The sequence below is a fragment of the Echinops telfairi genome, unplaced genomic scaffold (genome assembly GCF_000313985.2).
Source record: "Echinops telfairi isolate 266 unplaced genomic scaffold, ASM31398v2 ScPeMD7_11;HRSCAF=52, whole genome shotgun sequence".
NCBI lineage: Eukaryota > Metazoa > Chordata > Mammalia > Afrosoricida > Tenrecidae > Echinops > Echinops telfairi.
This window is the reverse complement of record NW_022103908.1, coordinates 39,922,376-39,939,177: the sequence shown is the minus strand read 5'-3', so window position 1 is coordinate 39,939,177 and position 16,802 is coordinate 39,922,376. Positions and strand designations below refer to the sequence as shown.

The following is a 16,802-nucleotide window of genomic DNA, read 5'->3' as shown; positions in this document are numbered from 1 at the left end:
CCACAGGCCCACCAGCACCTTGCCAACACCTGGTCTTCACCCACAGCCCTCGCCTTCCCTCCTCCGAGCCCCACAAGTGTGCTCTACACGGCAGAGCTGGACAGAGGGACCTGACATGCCCCCCCTCCCCAACACCAGGTGGGCACCTGTCGCTCCACAAAACTGCCTTATAAGAGCTCCACTCCCCTTGGGTTCGGTCCCACAACACGTTGTGCAGGTGCCTGTGCTGTCAGGCACTGGGATGTGAAGGGCCTGGCCAAAAAGGCACTGGGAGGCCTCCATTAGCCAAACTGGGGGGCAATTTCTGCACCAAATGAATACTGAGAGTAATGCAGAACCACCCACGGTACGGAACAGGAAGCCAACTGAATAGGAGAGAAGACGAAGCTCTTGCCCCACTTTACGAGTACTTTCCTTCCACTGCAAATAGAAAAATAACTCCGCACAAGATCCCACCTGAACCAAAGCATCGCAGGTAACATCAGCAGAAATGGGACCAGGTGTGCACCGTGTGTGATGCATTGAGAAGCACATGTGTCCCTCCTGGGTGCAATGTCGGAGCCAAATCATACAAACACACAACATGCTACATTCAGGGAGAGGCTGCCACTGTCCTATGCCCTTCCTCCCAAGCTGACTTGAAAGACGGGTCACCGAGGGAGGAGACAAATGAGACACTGAAGCCAAGTGCAGACACGATCCGGAATTGGTTCTTGGGCCCAAACTATGCTTTACTATTATGATTTTACCACCATATTCTACATATTGGGCCAACTGGTAAAATTTGAATATGGTTCAGAGTTCAGATTCCTGATTCTGAAAATTACACTATGATCACAGAAGAGACTAATATTCTTGGGGAACACACACTTAAGACTTTAGTAGTAAAAGGGCACTGTGCCTGTAACTTATTCTCAATTGGTCCTGAAAACAAAATCAATAAAACAAACCAACAAAAAAGGCAGATATATCTATATAAAGACAGATAACGCTGAGCAAATGTGCTAAAACATTCACACTGGGTGGGTGGCAAATGTAAGAGGGTTCTTTGTAGCATTCTTGCAAAGTCTAAAGTTATCTCAAAATCAAAATTCATACACACACACACACACAACACTCTCATGAAATGGGCGGGGCTGGTCGCCTGGCCCTGCCAGCCATCCTGGCGGGCAGGCAGGCAGGTGGGCGGGCGATGCAAGCCGAGTTCAGGAGAGGAAGGGAACATGCACTGGGACTTTGCGCTCACCTGGTTGCCTCTCTCACCTCCTCCTTCAAGGATTCAGATGCCACAGCTCCGTCTCATATGCTTCCCCACTGCCCTTAAGTGGACTCAATACATGACAACTACAGGACAACTTCCTCTATTTCTCTAACTGAAAAAATGGGAAAATATCCTGTCAGGCTTCAAAAGGCGCATAGCAATAAAGATGAACACTTTAGAAAGTTTCGTACTCGTAGCATAGTATTAAGCACATACAGACACAAAATATTTCAATCGCTCAGACCCACTACCGTACATACAGCCCCGGGCACCAGCTCCCCCCTGGAGGGCAGGTCATTTGAATGCAGTCCGTTCCACAGCTGCCTCCCCCGCCCCTGCACCAGATTTCCACCCCAACAGTTAACGATGGGCCACCAGTGTGATTACATACAGTGGACATCCAGGCTATTTCTCGCACACCACTCTCAACAGGTCTCTGTGGTTTCCTGGGTCGCTGTTTCTACCCTCAGTCTCTGAGTCTGGTGTTTTGAACGTGTGGAAATTATCACCTTTTAATTTTAGAAAAATTAGATCCTACCACTGATCCCCAATATCCTCGATTACTTAGAAAGCCTAAAGTCCTGCAGTTATTTCTGCACTAGATCATTAAAGATATGCAAAACAAGGTAATCACAAGAAAAATGCACAATGATAAAATACTGCGATGGGACTATGTCTATTTGTTGTACCAGAAGCATTTGACAAAGACCGGTAAGGCAACCTTCAACACCCGCAGCCTAATCAAAGGGTGACATACAGAGAGGAGGGAAAGATGGTATATGCTTATCCTACTTCAATCCCACCATCCAAGGAGGCAAACCCATGTCTGTGCTTCACTGCGCGTGACACGGGAACTTGTCACCCACTCACGTCAGTGAGGGCTCCAATCCCTCTTCCCTGACCCCCCAGCAGCTCACCAGGAACACTTCTGGACACTTCTCGGAAAGCCTTTCAGTCATATGTACCAGACAGTGCCGAGAAGGGCACACATCCCAGTAAGCACAGCAGCTCAGTGACCACACTGGGCACAAGTGACCCAGTCTGAGAACATGCCCACCTCAGGGTCCGGGGTAGCGCATGCATGGACTCTGAGGGCACCAGAGCTACCTATCCCCTTCAGAGTGAGGCTCAGGACCATGGTCAGTCCAAGGCCTGGGTTCATTCCAAATACCTACTCCCCTGAGAAAAGCTGCTGCCCTGCCGTGCTCTGGAACCAGGACTCGGGGGCATTCCGTCTACCCTCTTCAAATGACCACTTCCTCGTGCTCAGCACTGCGACCCGTATTTTCACTAGCCGGCACCCGATTCCACTCTGTGCCTCCCACATGGCCACATCAACATCCTTGAGGTAAGCCAAGGCAGAGGGCTTTGGGAGAAGAGTGACTTCAGCGGCAAACCATAATACCGATCAACCTCCCCCAATGACCATTTCAGAGCTCAGCTGAGAAGGAATTGCTGTTTGGTAGGCTGGTCCACAGCAGGTATGTAAAAGCCAGGCTCCGTGCCAATGCAAACCAGGTGAGAGGCTTCTAAGCCCATCCATCCAATGGGACACTCTCATGTAACCATAAAGCCAGGACTACACCCCATTTCCCCTCCACACACACGATACACTCTGCAGGAAGAGGGTCCCAGAGCCCCTGACTTCTTTAGGGAGCTCTACGCTGAGAATTGAAAGCCGCTATTGGGGAAAATGCCAAGGGGTGTCTTTCAAAATGAGCCTGAACGGGAAAAGGGGAATGATTCAAAGTGATGAAAAGGCAACATCCACTTACTTAGGAATAGCTAGTTAAAAAAGAAAGCGAACTAATTAATAGTTAACATCAAAGAGAAGCACTGAGGTGCCCTGAACCTGACTGCTTTTCATTTTAAAAAAAATTATGACTAAAAAAAGTGCAATAGTAAAAGTCTCCAAAAAATAACATTTAGAAAAAATAAGGGAGAAGTTAACAAAATTAGAAAGAATACTATTAACAACTACATTTTCCATAACAGACTAGACTGCCTTCCGTTTAGATAAACCAACACAAAGAAACAAAGATTTTAAGAAAAATATTACATCACCCGTCTATTAATGCACGCCATACAAAAGTCAAGTCACACATGCTCACAACAGCCCTAACGCCCAGTGGGAAAGCCTATCAATTTCCAAATGTCTTCCCTGTGGAAAAGGCATCCAAATAAATGCTCACACACACTGCCACCAGGCAAAACAACCCCCCCCCCAAATACCCTGTTCTACAGATGATGATAAAAGTTTGATTAAAACAAAGCACGCCTAAAAATTTAAGTGCAGTCCATCATGTCCATAGTTAAAAGTTTTTCTACCCCAACCACAGGCTATCAGTTTAGTGGCCTCCAGGCGAATACAGTTCAATCAATAAATGTACAGCGAGATCAACAGGGGTGTTCACTTTCTGTAACTTTGACCTAAAACTGAGCCTATGTGGATTGAAAACAAGTATGATTTCTGTAGAGCTATTTGAAGCATACAACGATCCGTCTTCTTAGCACTGCTGTCTTAAGGCTTGTGTTCAATAACTTCCTTGGCCACCTGACACTGCATTTAATAATTCCTCATCACTGAAGCTCAGCATCAAGCACTTGGGGAATGGGAGGAGACACCGTGGGAGGTGGCACAAAGGGCAGTATGGGCTCTCATTATCAGAAGAGGAATCTAATCATTATCAGTCATTTATGTAGTTATTGTAAACCATGGTAGGGGGAGGTAAATTCGAGGTGGAAAAAAAGAAGAAAAGAAAATAGCATTACCCTCCTCGGATAATAGGCATTAAACTCGTCTCCAATTCGCCGCAACTCTTGAGCAATCCACACCTCCGGGCGCAGCTCTGCAGGGTCAGCCTGGGACTGCCTCATGGAAGCTGCGTCGGAACAGAGAAAACAACATGACACTGTTTCCCAAAAACCACTTTGAGCACTCCCAAGTCCACTTCATGCTTCCTCCTGTGGTTCGAAGCTCTCTGATTACAAGGATTACAGCAATGTATTAAAGGTTTATTGTGACCAGGTACGTTACATCCCTTTTTTAAAACTGCACAGTCAGTGAATTACAAACATTTTTTTAATGCTTTAAGTTTATGTTGCCATTTCAAGAAGACAAATACCCACCACAAAGATAGTACGAAAAGTATCATGAGAGAGATACACTTGAACCCTTATCTCACTCAAACCAAGCACTCTGCCGTCCGGCCAATTCCCACTCACAGCGACCCTACAGGACAGAGTAGAACTTCCTGGGCTACAGCTGCCCGAGACTGGAAATCTCCACGGGGAGCAGACAGCCTCACCCTTCTCCTACACAGCATCTGGTGGTTCTAAAGTGCTGACCTCAGTGCAGGGCGCTAATGCCATCAGGGCTCCTTTGAAGCATATCGGAACATAAAAATACAGGGTTGTCAGTACAATAATGATTTGGGGCCTTAACACAAAGTAGCATTTCCAGGAAACTTTGCAACATCACACGGGAGTATCAGGAGACACGGTTGCCCTGTCCAAAGCAAAGTACGCAAGAAACAGACACTCGAAGCCGCTGTGTGAATGAAAACGTTTCTATGGCAGTAGGTGCTGTGATGGGCACCGAAACAGCCAGGCTTACCACGAGCTGCCACAGGGCTAATGGGTGAGTGTAATTGCGTGTTTTGTCTCAATATTAATGGAGCCAATGAAGACGGATTCAAGACTCCAAACACCACATGGGTAGAGGAGCTGTACTGGCCTCAGGAGCAAAGGCATTTCTGAAGAGGAGAAAGAGGGAGCTGGGCCCTTCCATTAGGCTGTCACTAACATCACGCCCAGCACATTCATCCGATTGTCTAGCGAGCCCGCTCATAGCCATGGGAGAGCTGAACATGGAGGCGGCTGCGTTTGGGTGTAATCCAAAGAGCCCATCTTCATACCACCCGAGGACAACAACGCTCTCCACTCACAAGGAAACGCTTGACACCCAGAGAAAGAGACGAGCAAACTGTGCCCAGAAGCAGCAGCCTCGTGGATTTCAACAGCTAGTCACACGTGGCTGCTGTCAGCTCACTGTTAGGATGGGAAGTGTGTGCACACAGCAAGCAAGTGCTGATGTTCTGCTCAGGGCGAGGCAATTTAAAAACCCACGGGTAGTTTCTGAGCAACGTCAATAAAATCAAAAAGTAGAAGGTCAATCATGCTGATGCTGATTCAGAGCTCTAGAAAAGCACTTAAAAACCAACTTTTTAAGGCCTTTTTCCCCAAAATAGTTTTATTGGCATGCAATTTACATGTCATGCAACTCACGGCCATCAAGGCAATGCTGGCTCATAGAAACCCCTCCCCCTGTGGTGTTTACGAGACGGTAACTATTTACAATCGCTCGATCCTATCGATCATACAGAGAGCGGTGCGATCATCAACATCAACATCGTTCTCAAAGTTTCCGAGGCCTTTCTTATAGCTCGTCAGACTCTTCCTCCCACTTCTCGGTTCCCACACAAGTGAACTGAACAATGATCCCTCAAGATCGGAGTGTGCTTCGCCTACGCCATAGAGGGTGGGTGTGGAAGTTGCCGAACACGCAATCCTTTCCAGAATGATCTGCACTCGAGGAATAAGCTAGAGTCAGCGCCCCGCTCAGAGGAACTCGTGGAGGACTAGAACGGCTGATGACGGGCAACTTGAGGGTGAACCAGGCTGACTGCCTGCAGACACAGCCAACCACATTAAAAAATGGCCACGGTCACACAATGATAGCCAATGCTCATCATTCAAACGCTAAGGGTTGGATGACAATGCACCTGACAGAACAGTGGGGCAGACATGAAGATCTAGTCGGGCACTGCAGCACGCGGAGGTCACTTCCCTTTCCCAGGCTTGTAGTCCCGAAGGACTGACTACAGTTAGCACAGCACAGGCAACACATCCGTACTATTTTCCACTGCTTGTCAGCAGTCAGGCCTTCTGGAACATTTTCTTTGGGGGCTCTATTGCGCCTGGGGGCCTGCAGTGTGCTTTGCAGGTGTGGTCTTAGTAAGGCTCTTCTTCAGGAGCCGGGCGTCGACACCCGCAGGAGGACAAAGCAGCCACACCCCTGCAGGGCATCACAGGGCTGCTTTCCGAACCACTGTCACCCACCTCTATTGGGTTTCGAGCCCCACTCACTCAGCACTGGCCAGGGGTCTACTTGAGAGTAATTTACCTCCTGTCCCAGAGTCAAACGTGAAGAAAAAGCTATAGCAGTATTACAATCTGTGACATGTAGGCTGTGGGTTTTACAAAGAGGGCAGACTGGTAAAAAGCGCTGGCCCAGTTACCAGTGTTTGATAAACTGAGCTATTCACTCTTCCCCTAACTATGAATGCCCACAGGCCAGGTGTGGCTGAGATGCTGCTCCTGGAGTTGGTGGGAGAGGGATCGAGTCCCGACTCTACAGGGTTGTGTTTTGGCGTTTCGCCATTCGTGTCAAGGAAACATCTAGCTTCTCTCTCCTGGGCATGCACACCTGTGAGCATACCCAGTATTTCTTACATCAAATACAATAAAAAATAACTCGCCCAGACCCCGGGCAAATCCTACTGAATTCTATTTAACACCTTACTTACCTGTGTGGTTTACAAAGTTCTGCCTGTTCCCTGGGTGAGTTGGCAACCAGAAGCTTGAAGGAAGAAGTCAGTCTGTGTGGGGGTCAGTTTAGCAAAGCTAGTACCCAGTCGCCTGTTAAAATCTAGCCAGCCTGGAAGAAGGCAATATGGGGCTTGCTGACTGGATTCAATGCCCTCCACTTATAGACGGGGCTTGAGTCCTTTCTGGGGGCGGCTGGTGAAGGAGAAACACAGGCAATGGCCTGTTGCTTCCACTGAAAGTGAATGACTAGTAAGCTCAGTTGCTGTCGACTTGAATCATGGCGCTGCCGCAGACACGCCCATGAGTTTGTGGAGGCCTCTGTGGAGTGAGACAGTGGGTAGACCAGGAGGCTGCACGGCTCTGGGCTCCCTATATGATTCTAAGCAGGCAGCCCCAGACATGGGACCCTGGGACATCCTAAGCAGAGGGTGGAAGGAGCTGCCAGATGCCGTGTCATGTCTTTGTAGTTATAAGAGTTGTATTAACCAAAGACATCAAACTGCACCAGGTTCAGGACACACTAAAATTGGCAATCTTACGGATCAGAAAGAGACCCATTAACTGTGCTAATGTGTGTGATCGCTGAAAAGCTGTTATTTAATAGAATGCAGGGCTGTAAAGTCAAAAGATGAAAAAAAAATCTTATTGGGGGTATTTTCAAGGTATCCTGTCCCCATTACTATTTAAAACCAATCTTACAATCATCAAGTTGATGCCCACTCATAGCGCCAGTACAGGACAGGGTAGAAGTGGCCCTGTGGAGTTCTCAGATGTTTACAGGGGTAGAAGCCTCATCTTTCTCCTGAGGAGCGCCTTGTGGTTTCAAACTAAAGACCCTGCGGATTGCTGCCCAACACATAACCGCTACACCACCAGAGCTCCTGAGTACTATTTAAAGGTGGCTTTAACCCGTTAAGTATAAATTCCCAAGGTCTCTCTTTGAGTGATGACAAGCCCTCTTTATTGGGAGGTGGGGGTATGCTATGCAAAGGCAATAGTGACTGTCTCATTTGGTCTTACGTATGGCACATGAGAACCTAACAGAACCCAGCCAGCCAGCCAACCTTGGGAATGTTCCCGTCAGTCCCATGGGAACTGGTCAGAGGTTGAATTAAGGGTTTAATTCTTTATAATCAGCAGCTGGCTTAATTCTACACTCCTGTCACCCAGTTTCCTAGATCCTCGCCAGTCAGCTTGACGATGAACCAGGACGGGCTTGGCAAGGTGCGTCCCCTGCCCAGGGGGAGGATGGGGGCTCAGGTCAGAGGTACTCCCTCCAAGCTCTCACGATTGTATCATACCTGGATACCCAGCACACTAGATGAGTCCTGCTGTATTTAATGCAGCCAATTTAGCAAACGAGGCAACTGAAGTTTATACTGCCAGCCTGTAGGAAAGTCCTAACCCTAATAACCCTACATGCTGGTACCTGACTTTTGAGACTTGAAATCTCTTAACTTTTAAGGCAACTTTACATGAACATAAAATGGACTCTGAGCATGTGGGGGGTGGGGGGTGGGGGGGATAGCGGGTGGTTGTGGCGGCCCTTCAGGGGCATAAGGAAGGATGACCTGCTCTCTCTCCACCGACAGCTACTTCAGAGCTGCGAGGGGCAGGGACAGGCCGAGGTCCCCAGGAGAATGGGGCCACTCCTACAAGCACTGCCCTGAGCTGCGGGAACCTGCTGGCTTCGGTTTTCTTTGTCCAAAACAAAAACACCAATCCAAATTCTCACAACACGGTGGTGTGCGAGTCCACAATATCAAAAGGGTGACAGAGCGGGATTTCCATGAAAGTTGTGTGAGGTCATTTTTGCTGTTCAGAAGCTCCTGGTATGACTACGTCCCGTGGGGCTATGCCACGAAGCACCAGCTGTCTGCCTTTCTGTCCCTGGCGTGGGGTGGGTGGGGCATTTGGGGGGACGTGTATTGGGCGGATTCGTCGTCTGGTCGGCAGTGTAGTTTGCTTGGTGACACTGTGGCAATCCCCTCAATGGAGCAGCACTTTCCCACTTCCTCCCCGGCTTCCAGCTCCCATTCAGCCTTCTCTCCTGCCCCGCCCTTCCTGCCTCCTGAGATTGTTTTTGGGCAAATGCTGCCCTGCTGGCCCCCTGCGGGGGCTTGCTCAGAGAAGCTCGCTCCTCACTGGTGTCAGTATCGCTCCTCACTGGTGTCAGTATCGATGTTAGAGGCAGGCCTGTGCTGTCGGCCTGCAAGTTGCTCCCGGGTGGGTACAGTGCTAGACAGTCTTTACCACACTGGCCAGTCTGCTCTTTTGTTAGGCTCTGAGCTCCTCTATTGTGTGGTCTCCATCAGAGTGGCCTCTACGTGGTAGCCAGGCCCCGTCTAACTGTAATCTCAGGCTAGCCAAGACTGGGGTTTGGGGAAGTAGGGGTGGTCCATTAGTCCTCTTAGTTGTTTCCCACTCGTCCTTGTTTCAGATGAGGAGCGAGACCAGTAGTTGTGCCCTTAGATGGCTGCTCACAAACTTTGAAGACCCGGTCAACACTCATCAGAGCCAGATGCACAACACTGACTTTGTGTCTTTGTCAGAGGTTTCTGCCAATTGGCCTAGATGGCCCGAGACCAGACGGTCCTTTTAAGTGCCGAGCTGAGTGACTCATTCTCTCAAGGTGTTTGGTTCCAGTAAGTGCTCAGGACTTTGCCCCAAGGTGGGGGCCACAGTATTTTTCAAATGCCAAAGGAACCGTGAGTTCCTAAAAGCTGCATGTTTTTTAATGAGCAGACTTCTGGTTCAGTGGCAGAACTATGTTCTAACCCAGAGGAAATTTCAAATCCTCAAAGCTCAGCAATTGAGAAAAAAAGATATATTCTCCCGTGGTTAAGTGGTTGGTAGTGAAATCATGTTGCTAGTGAAATTAATATCGTGGTTAAGTGGTTGCCAGTGAAGAGGACTTTCTGTAGCACTGCCAGTCAGTACAGGAAAATGAACACAGAAACAGAACGAGCTCAACAATCAAGAGAAACCTGCTTTGTTGCGAAGGCGCATCAGCTTCAATCCCACAAACAGCAAGCATGCAGAACTGAAGTCCTATCACGATTTGCATGTTCACTCTTCTCACCCCGCAGCCGGAGCTCTGATGCATGTGCACGGGGTGGGTGGCTGCCAGTGCACCCCGAGGGGCAGGATGGGCATAGCTCACCTTTCTGAGTGACCATGAGCCACCATCACCCACCCCTGACAAGCTCCAGGCTGGACAGTGCCCGGCTGCACGGCACCACATCATTGCCGGAGCTTCAGCCGTGGTGTCGAGACCCAGCTGAAATCTGCAGAAACATTCTGCTCTGCACTGCCTTTCTGTTCGGCGATCGATGGAGACTTGGGGAAAATCAAGATGAGCTTTTAAGCAGTAAGCTCTGTGGCCCTGGGTGGAGCCAAGGGCGAAACATTCCACTTGGCCTTGATTCTCAGGGTTCAAAGTTGAAACATGACTTCTCGGCTCCATGGAGTTTATGACTTTAACAAAATGACTCAAAACAGAGCACACTTAACCACACACGCACACATGCACGCACTCATGTCTCACCGTGTGCCAGACTGCAGGTATGGACAGAATGCCACTGCTCTCCACATCCTGGGTTGTGCGCTCTTTTTGCCGCGCAGAGTCTGAACGGGTAACCCAAGGCAGGGGAGATGGCATCAGAGACTGCTGTTTCCTCGCGCAGGCATGCCGCCAGCCCAAACGCCAAGTCATAAAAGAGATGGCAGGTAACAGCCACCTGGGAGCTCAGCACTTCTTTGGAGAACCACAAGTTCTAGAATGCCTATTCTATTCAGCCCCTCCGGTCCCTGACTCCCATCAGAACTCTCAGCAGCCTTCTGGAGAAAGGAAGCAGCTGGCCAGTGCACTCCCACTGCCAGGCAACCCACACACACACCCCCGCCCGCCGGGAGAGGAGCCGCTGCACCCAGCAAGGGCTCATTGCCCTCCATGGTTCCCAGATGGCCTGCCTGAAAATCTTCAGCTCTGAGGAATCTCAAATAAAATGGCCTACACACACACACACACACTGATTCTCCCTTGCATCACTGTATTACTATTTGACAGCATCTCGATCAATTCAGGTAGGACACAAATGAAGGTAGCAGTCAGAGATTCTTTCAATACTCGGCATTAGGAGTTACAGTCTCCCATGTCCACTTTTCCCTGGTGCACAACTGTGACAAACCACTGCAGATAATCGGTGGACAGAGATGAAGCTTCCAGTGCTGTCAGGCTTACTTCTGAGAAGCCAGCGGAGTGTGACCTGTACTTCCCGTGGCCACTAGGAAGGCCCAGTTATCAAGTTATCAAAACAAGCTGTTTCATCAATTGCCAGTTTATCGTTCCTCTCACCTTTGGACCCTGACAGCCAAGGCTGAGAAGGGTGGACAGAGTTTGGATACTAGCCCACTGTTGATGAGATTTTCACCTCCTCCGCAGTGTGTTTCTTACAATAAAATCAGCCTCCAAAGGTGTTCAGATGAATGTGCTACACTTTTCTCATTCACCATCAGAAGGCCTGGTTATCCAATTTCACCCCAGCAGTCCCTGACACGCATCTTTACATGTTTGGAAGCTGGTGGTGTGCCAGGAGCAAACCTAGATACTGGCTTTCGGGTCAATGTCCAAGGAAATGCCTCCTTGTCACCCACCGCCCCCCAGCACTGGCTGTCACGCGGGAGGGCCGTGCAGGAGCCCTCTTCAGCACACCTGGTCTCTCCCAGCCTGTGTGCTCACCTCCCAACAACAGGTGTGGACTGTCTCCTAGCGAAAAGGTATGACCTGTTGCTACCTGTCCCGAAGGATTTGCAGTGTTTCCATCTCACCTTCATCGCAGCCTTGATTCTCCACCTATCACCCCCTACATCCAACGGGCACTCTCAACAAAACACGTGGGCTGATTTTTTCTTGAAAGCGATCACCAAGCCTTTCCCCCAGGTTTTTGTCTGGAAGCTCCACGAAAAGGTGTTTGGGATCGTTAACCAGACACCAACATCCATGGACAGACACGGCTTTGCTTAATGCGTACAGGCTGCGAATCAAATGCAGGGTTCTATCCTCTTGCTGCCAAGGAGTTCATTCACAGCCACCCAACGGGACAGAACAGAATTGCTCCCTAGGACTTCTGGGGCTATCTTCATGGGCGCAGGTAGCCTCACCTTTCTCTCACAGCGCTGCTGGTGGGTTAGAACCACTGGCCTTGTAGTACAAAGCCCAATGGGTGGCCCCCATTGCTCCCTCACACACTACACCCTGGGTTTTCATCAGTCACAGCTGCCACCACCTGCCCTGAACCTGAACCAGGTGCACACCGGTCCTGAGAGCACCTCAGGCTCAGACGGAAACGTGCTGCTCTGAACCGGGTATGCCCTGGAGGCTCAGGAAAGGGGACACACTTCCTTGGCTTCCTGTCTCCCTCTGTACCTGCATCTTGGCCAACCACCCCTCCAGAGGATTATAAGGGATTTCACTGCACCAACTCACTTTGAAAGACAAAACGACCTCCAAGTGAAGTACAACCAGAGGGAGACCAAGAGCGCGCTTTAGGACGAAGACATGAGCTGCCTACCTACCTATCCCTTCTGCTGAAAGACATGGGGGGCAACTTCCTGTGCACACAATGGAGCTCACCCCCAGAGCGGTTTTTTAAAAGCCTTCACGGGCCTTTTCAAACTAAGTGTCTAACTCTATTGGTCCATGCACACCGGACTATTTTTGAGGGATAAAGCAGTAAGAAATTATTTTTAAAGGTGCTATTTTTTTAAAGGTACTAGGCTCTCAGTGACTTTAAGTGGTTCTTAGCTAAATAAAACAATAAGACCGTGGAAAGGAAATGACAATTAAAACTACAAATATAAAAATTTCTGTCGATACACTAAGTGTGAATTTCCTTTTTTCAGATTTAACACCAGTCACAGGAAACAGGCGAGGATGTCTTTTCTCCTAATCTCACCCCCAAAACCTCAAACACTACTTACTTCGTATTAATGATAATGAGCACAAGGACTCGGGTCAAAACCAGGAGTAATCACAGAACGGAAAAAACTATTTTCAACAGTCTTAAATTAAAGCGGTTGAAAAACCTACTGAATTTATTTATGCAGTTAAAATCTTCCTTGGCTACTGAGGGGGCTTTAAACAGGTCACTGGCAAATGGAATTTTGGACAGTGGACTTAAGCCCCCTCCTATGTACCGTGAGGAGTTCTGGGGTGATGCCGTTGGGAAACACTGCTTACTTTAGGGCAAAGACATAAACTACCTACTTATCCCTTCTAATGAAAGACAGCGTGGGCAACTTCCTATCCAAACAATGGAGCTCACCCACCAAAACTATTTTTACAGGTTTTCTGAGGCAGTAAATCTTTGAGAGCAGCCAGCCTTGAGTGAGGGTCTGAAACTAGCAGCCCAGTGCCAAACCCACAGTGCCACCAACTGATGCCAGCTGTTCAAGTGACCACACCATCTCAAGAGTAGGGTCATTCTGAGGGAGGGGTGTGTGTGTGTGTGTCTATAAACCATAAGAATATTGGGTGAATGGCATTATGTCGCCCCCATGCAGATGACTTCCTTTGTGGAAGCTGAAGTTTACAATGTGAATTTTGTGCTGAAAGAAGGCCTGGTCTGAGGTTTTAAGTTTCTTTTGTTTTCTCTATTAGGCTCATACTTCCTGCTTCCAGAAGCTCCCTTCTCCCTCCAGAATCTACAGGCGCTGCGTCCAGCTCTGTGGCATGGAACCCAGCGGACCCTGGGGCTGGGGTTCTCTCCGACAATGGGAGGCTCCCCACAGGAGGCTGGCCGTGACCTCATGGCTGCAACACCCTAGTTCAGACAAGAACGCTGGATGCTGGCCAGGTTAAGGGACTTGCCCCAGGGGCTGTAATGGGTCAGTGGACTGGGCCACCTACTGGAAATTTCCACTCCAACACTTGAAGCCATTGCTATAGAAAAGGGCGAGCTGAGAGAAAACAGGTTAGTAGGCAGAGTATAATTTGTACGTTGAGCTTTCCCTAGAGAAACAACAAAACCAGTTCTAAGTTTCAAATGAGCCCACTGATAAAAATCCAAGTAAAAAAAGGTAAAGGAATTGCTGACGCTTATACAATGCATTGAGTATCACTAGAATGCTTTAAAAAAATTAATTACAATCTAAGACTTAAAAAAAATTCTTGCTGTATCCCAAATCGTTCTTTTAAATGCATAAACTGAACGATTTCAGAAGAATTAAAATTCAAGTGTAGGTAAATTGTGATCTAAACACACAAATATCATACTAATGGTATAATAACATAGCTAGAGTACCTCACACATTTAAGAACCAAAAGACGCACAAAAAAACCTTTAAGTCTTCACTCACCGGCACATTTATTCACCAGAAAATAACTCACTCAACCAAACCAGTGAAACAGCCAGGCTGGGCTCACCTCGCATGCATACAGGAAAAAATGGCAGCCCTTCTGCTTATGCTGGCTTCTTAAAAAAACCAGGGGAGGGGGTGTCTTGAACCACTAGGCAATTCTTTGATAAGTGGATAGTACAATGCTCTCGGAACTGAACCGGAAAGGAAGCATTCTCTGGCCACCCAGAAACAGAGATTTTGAGGGGGGAGAAAACAGAAGTCCCCAAGGCCACCAGGTGGTCAGCTGAAAGCCATGACCTCGTACCCGACTCAATTTCTCACATACCCCACCCCACTGGTTGAAATGACTGAGTCTCTTTTCACAAGATTTAATTTGAACTCCCCGAGGAGTCGCGCATCCTAGGCTTTGGGATGTGAAGAGCCAGGTGTCCGTTCCAGAGCCAGGACGCTGGGGCACTGAGATGACCAGACACAACAAAGCGAGCAGCCGAGACAGAGGCAGCAGAACCAGGGCACCCCAAGAAATGGCCCAGGGGCTTCCCTCCAGACCAAAGTGACAGAAAACTGGCTTGCAGGCACAGTGGGGTCCCTCTGGGCACTTGGGAGAGCTAGGCTTGCCAACCCACGTAGCTATGAGTGCCTTTGGACTGAAGCTTACTGGAAGAATGGGGGGCTCCCAAGAACTTATCAGCAAAAGTAAGGAGCAGGCCAGCCGCCAGGCCAGCCCAAGAGGGCTCAGGGCAGAAAGGTCAGGGGCCCGGGAGAAGCTTGTCAGTGCCGAGTGGCCGAGAGGCAGTTGTAACCAAAGAATTGTGTCCCAAGTCCTTTCTGATCCTGAATTATGAGGAGTCCTGGTAGCACAGTGCTTAAAATGCTCAGCGGCCAATCAAATGGTCAGCAGTTTGAACCAACCAACAGCTCCATGGGAGAAAGATGTGGCTGCCAGCTTCCAGAAAGACTCACAGCCTTGCAGTTCTAATGGGACGTTTAGGCTCCCAAGAGTTGGAATCAACTCAACAGCAATGGGTTTCGTTTTTGTTCTGTTTTAGTTCCCTAATACACGTCACAATTGTGAGTGCCGTCTGCGGGTTCCATCTGGCCAATGCAAAGGATTACTGAACCCAGCAGAGATGGGCAGCTTGCTGTCAGACCTGGTAAAGTTTCTCAGCAATCAGCCTTGGGCTGCCGGAGAGCCTCACTCCCCATCTCGTTCGTCCTGGTAAAGAGTCAGAGGACCTCAGCCACCTCCACTCTGCCATTTTACCATGGAGAGTCCCCTTCCAGGAGCCCTTTCTTGCCTCAGCAAGCCACCATTCTACCCACAACTCACACAGCTCTGCTCCAGGGTAGAGAACAGAGAAAGCAGACGAGGATTCCCACACAACACTGAGGGTCCCCATGCATTAGAAGCAAAGCCCTAAAACCATGAATGCCTAGTCACCTTCAAGCCAGGGCTAACCTCCTCCACTGAGCAAATGCTATCTGTACTGACTGTTGGCAGCTGTTTCCTAGTATCAGGTGAAGGAAGGGTTAATTCGTAAGCAAAAGTCAAAATTGCAAGCAAAGGTTAAGTCAAAAAGTTCTGCTACTTGGACTGTAGTGCACAGGCGGGTTTATTTCAAACAAGATGTGTCCAACAAGCCTCTCCATGCGTGGATGGCCGCAGGCGGGCTCTCTCAGCAATACACTTTGCTTATCCCATTGGGGTGCTTTCAAAATAAAACATCCGATCAAAACAGTAGCTTTCCAAGGACTGGCGGGCCTATTAAATTCAAGGCAGAGAGATCTGCTCAGAAGGCTGTGAAGACTTTTCGTGGGATTCCCGAGGGGTAATCTCGATAGATTTTCTCTAAGGACACAGGGCGATTCGATCGCTGGGGCTTATTATGAAGGGGTTTTTAGGAAACTGAAGAATACAGATGAGAAAAAAGGACAAGGTAGTTACACCGAGGACCATTTTCCCAGCACGACAGCACACCCGTTCATTTCTCCAAGGGCAAGGAGGAGTGTCCTGCGAGAATTTCACGGGGCAACCTTGCCCCGGGCGTCCTCTGGCCCCGGCGTGGTCTCCAGCTACGTCCTCTCTCACAGAATGTTAGGAACAAGACTGAGGTCCCCTGAGGATGCCAAGAGTGTCCATCCAAGAACGCAGACTGCTCGGGGAGGGCTCAGAGGGATGGAAATGCGAAGAGAAATAAATGGCGGTTATGTTGAGAAACAATGGCTTCACATTTTGATATGTTTATTTAATAACGATGTCTATGCTTTCATAGCAATCCTTTCTTGATTTTTCCTTGTATTAGTGTGTTTTCTAACCAAAGGAGCGGAATTGAACTCTCTCAGGGAAAGGGGGATAAAAAGCAGCTTTAAAACCCTTGCTTATGTTGTAAGCTCCTGTCAGTACCAGTGCTCACGCTCCAGTCTAACCAGAACTGGGGTCATGATAGGGGTGGTGGTGGGGGCCTCAAAGAACCAGAGGACTAGGTCAGATAACCCCCTCAGGAACAGAAGTGGGAGTAGCAATACCAGGAGGGTAGGAAGAAGATGGGGGGGTGGAGAAGAACCAATC

The 16,802-nt window shown here is 48.9% G+C and overlaps 1 protein-coding gene across 6 annotated transcripts in view; it reads right to left on the bottom strand.

Annotated features, from left to right (window-relative positions):
• The window catches only part of BCL2L11 (BCL2 like 11), a 48,670-nt gene that overhangs the window by 14,218 nt on the left and 17,650 nt on the right, over positions 1-16,802 (bottom strand). For 4 of the 6 annotated variants that reach the window (XM_045287158.1, XM_004707928.2, XM_004707930.2 and 1 more), the window contains one exon: positions 4,034-4,143. The exons of 1 other annotated variant lie outside the window; for it this stretch is intronic. In XM_045287158.1, the coding sequence (XP_045143093.1) occupies positions 4,034-4,143 (110 nt within the window). Of the gene's footprint in view, positions 1-1,246; positions 1,374-4,033; positions 4,144-16,802 lie in introns of all 6 variants that reach the window. One more of the 6 variants, XR_006679805.1, reaches the window with a different exon arrangement.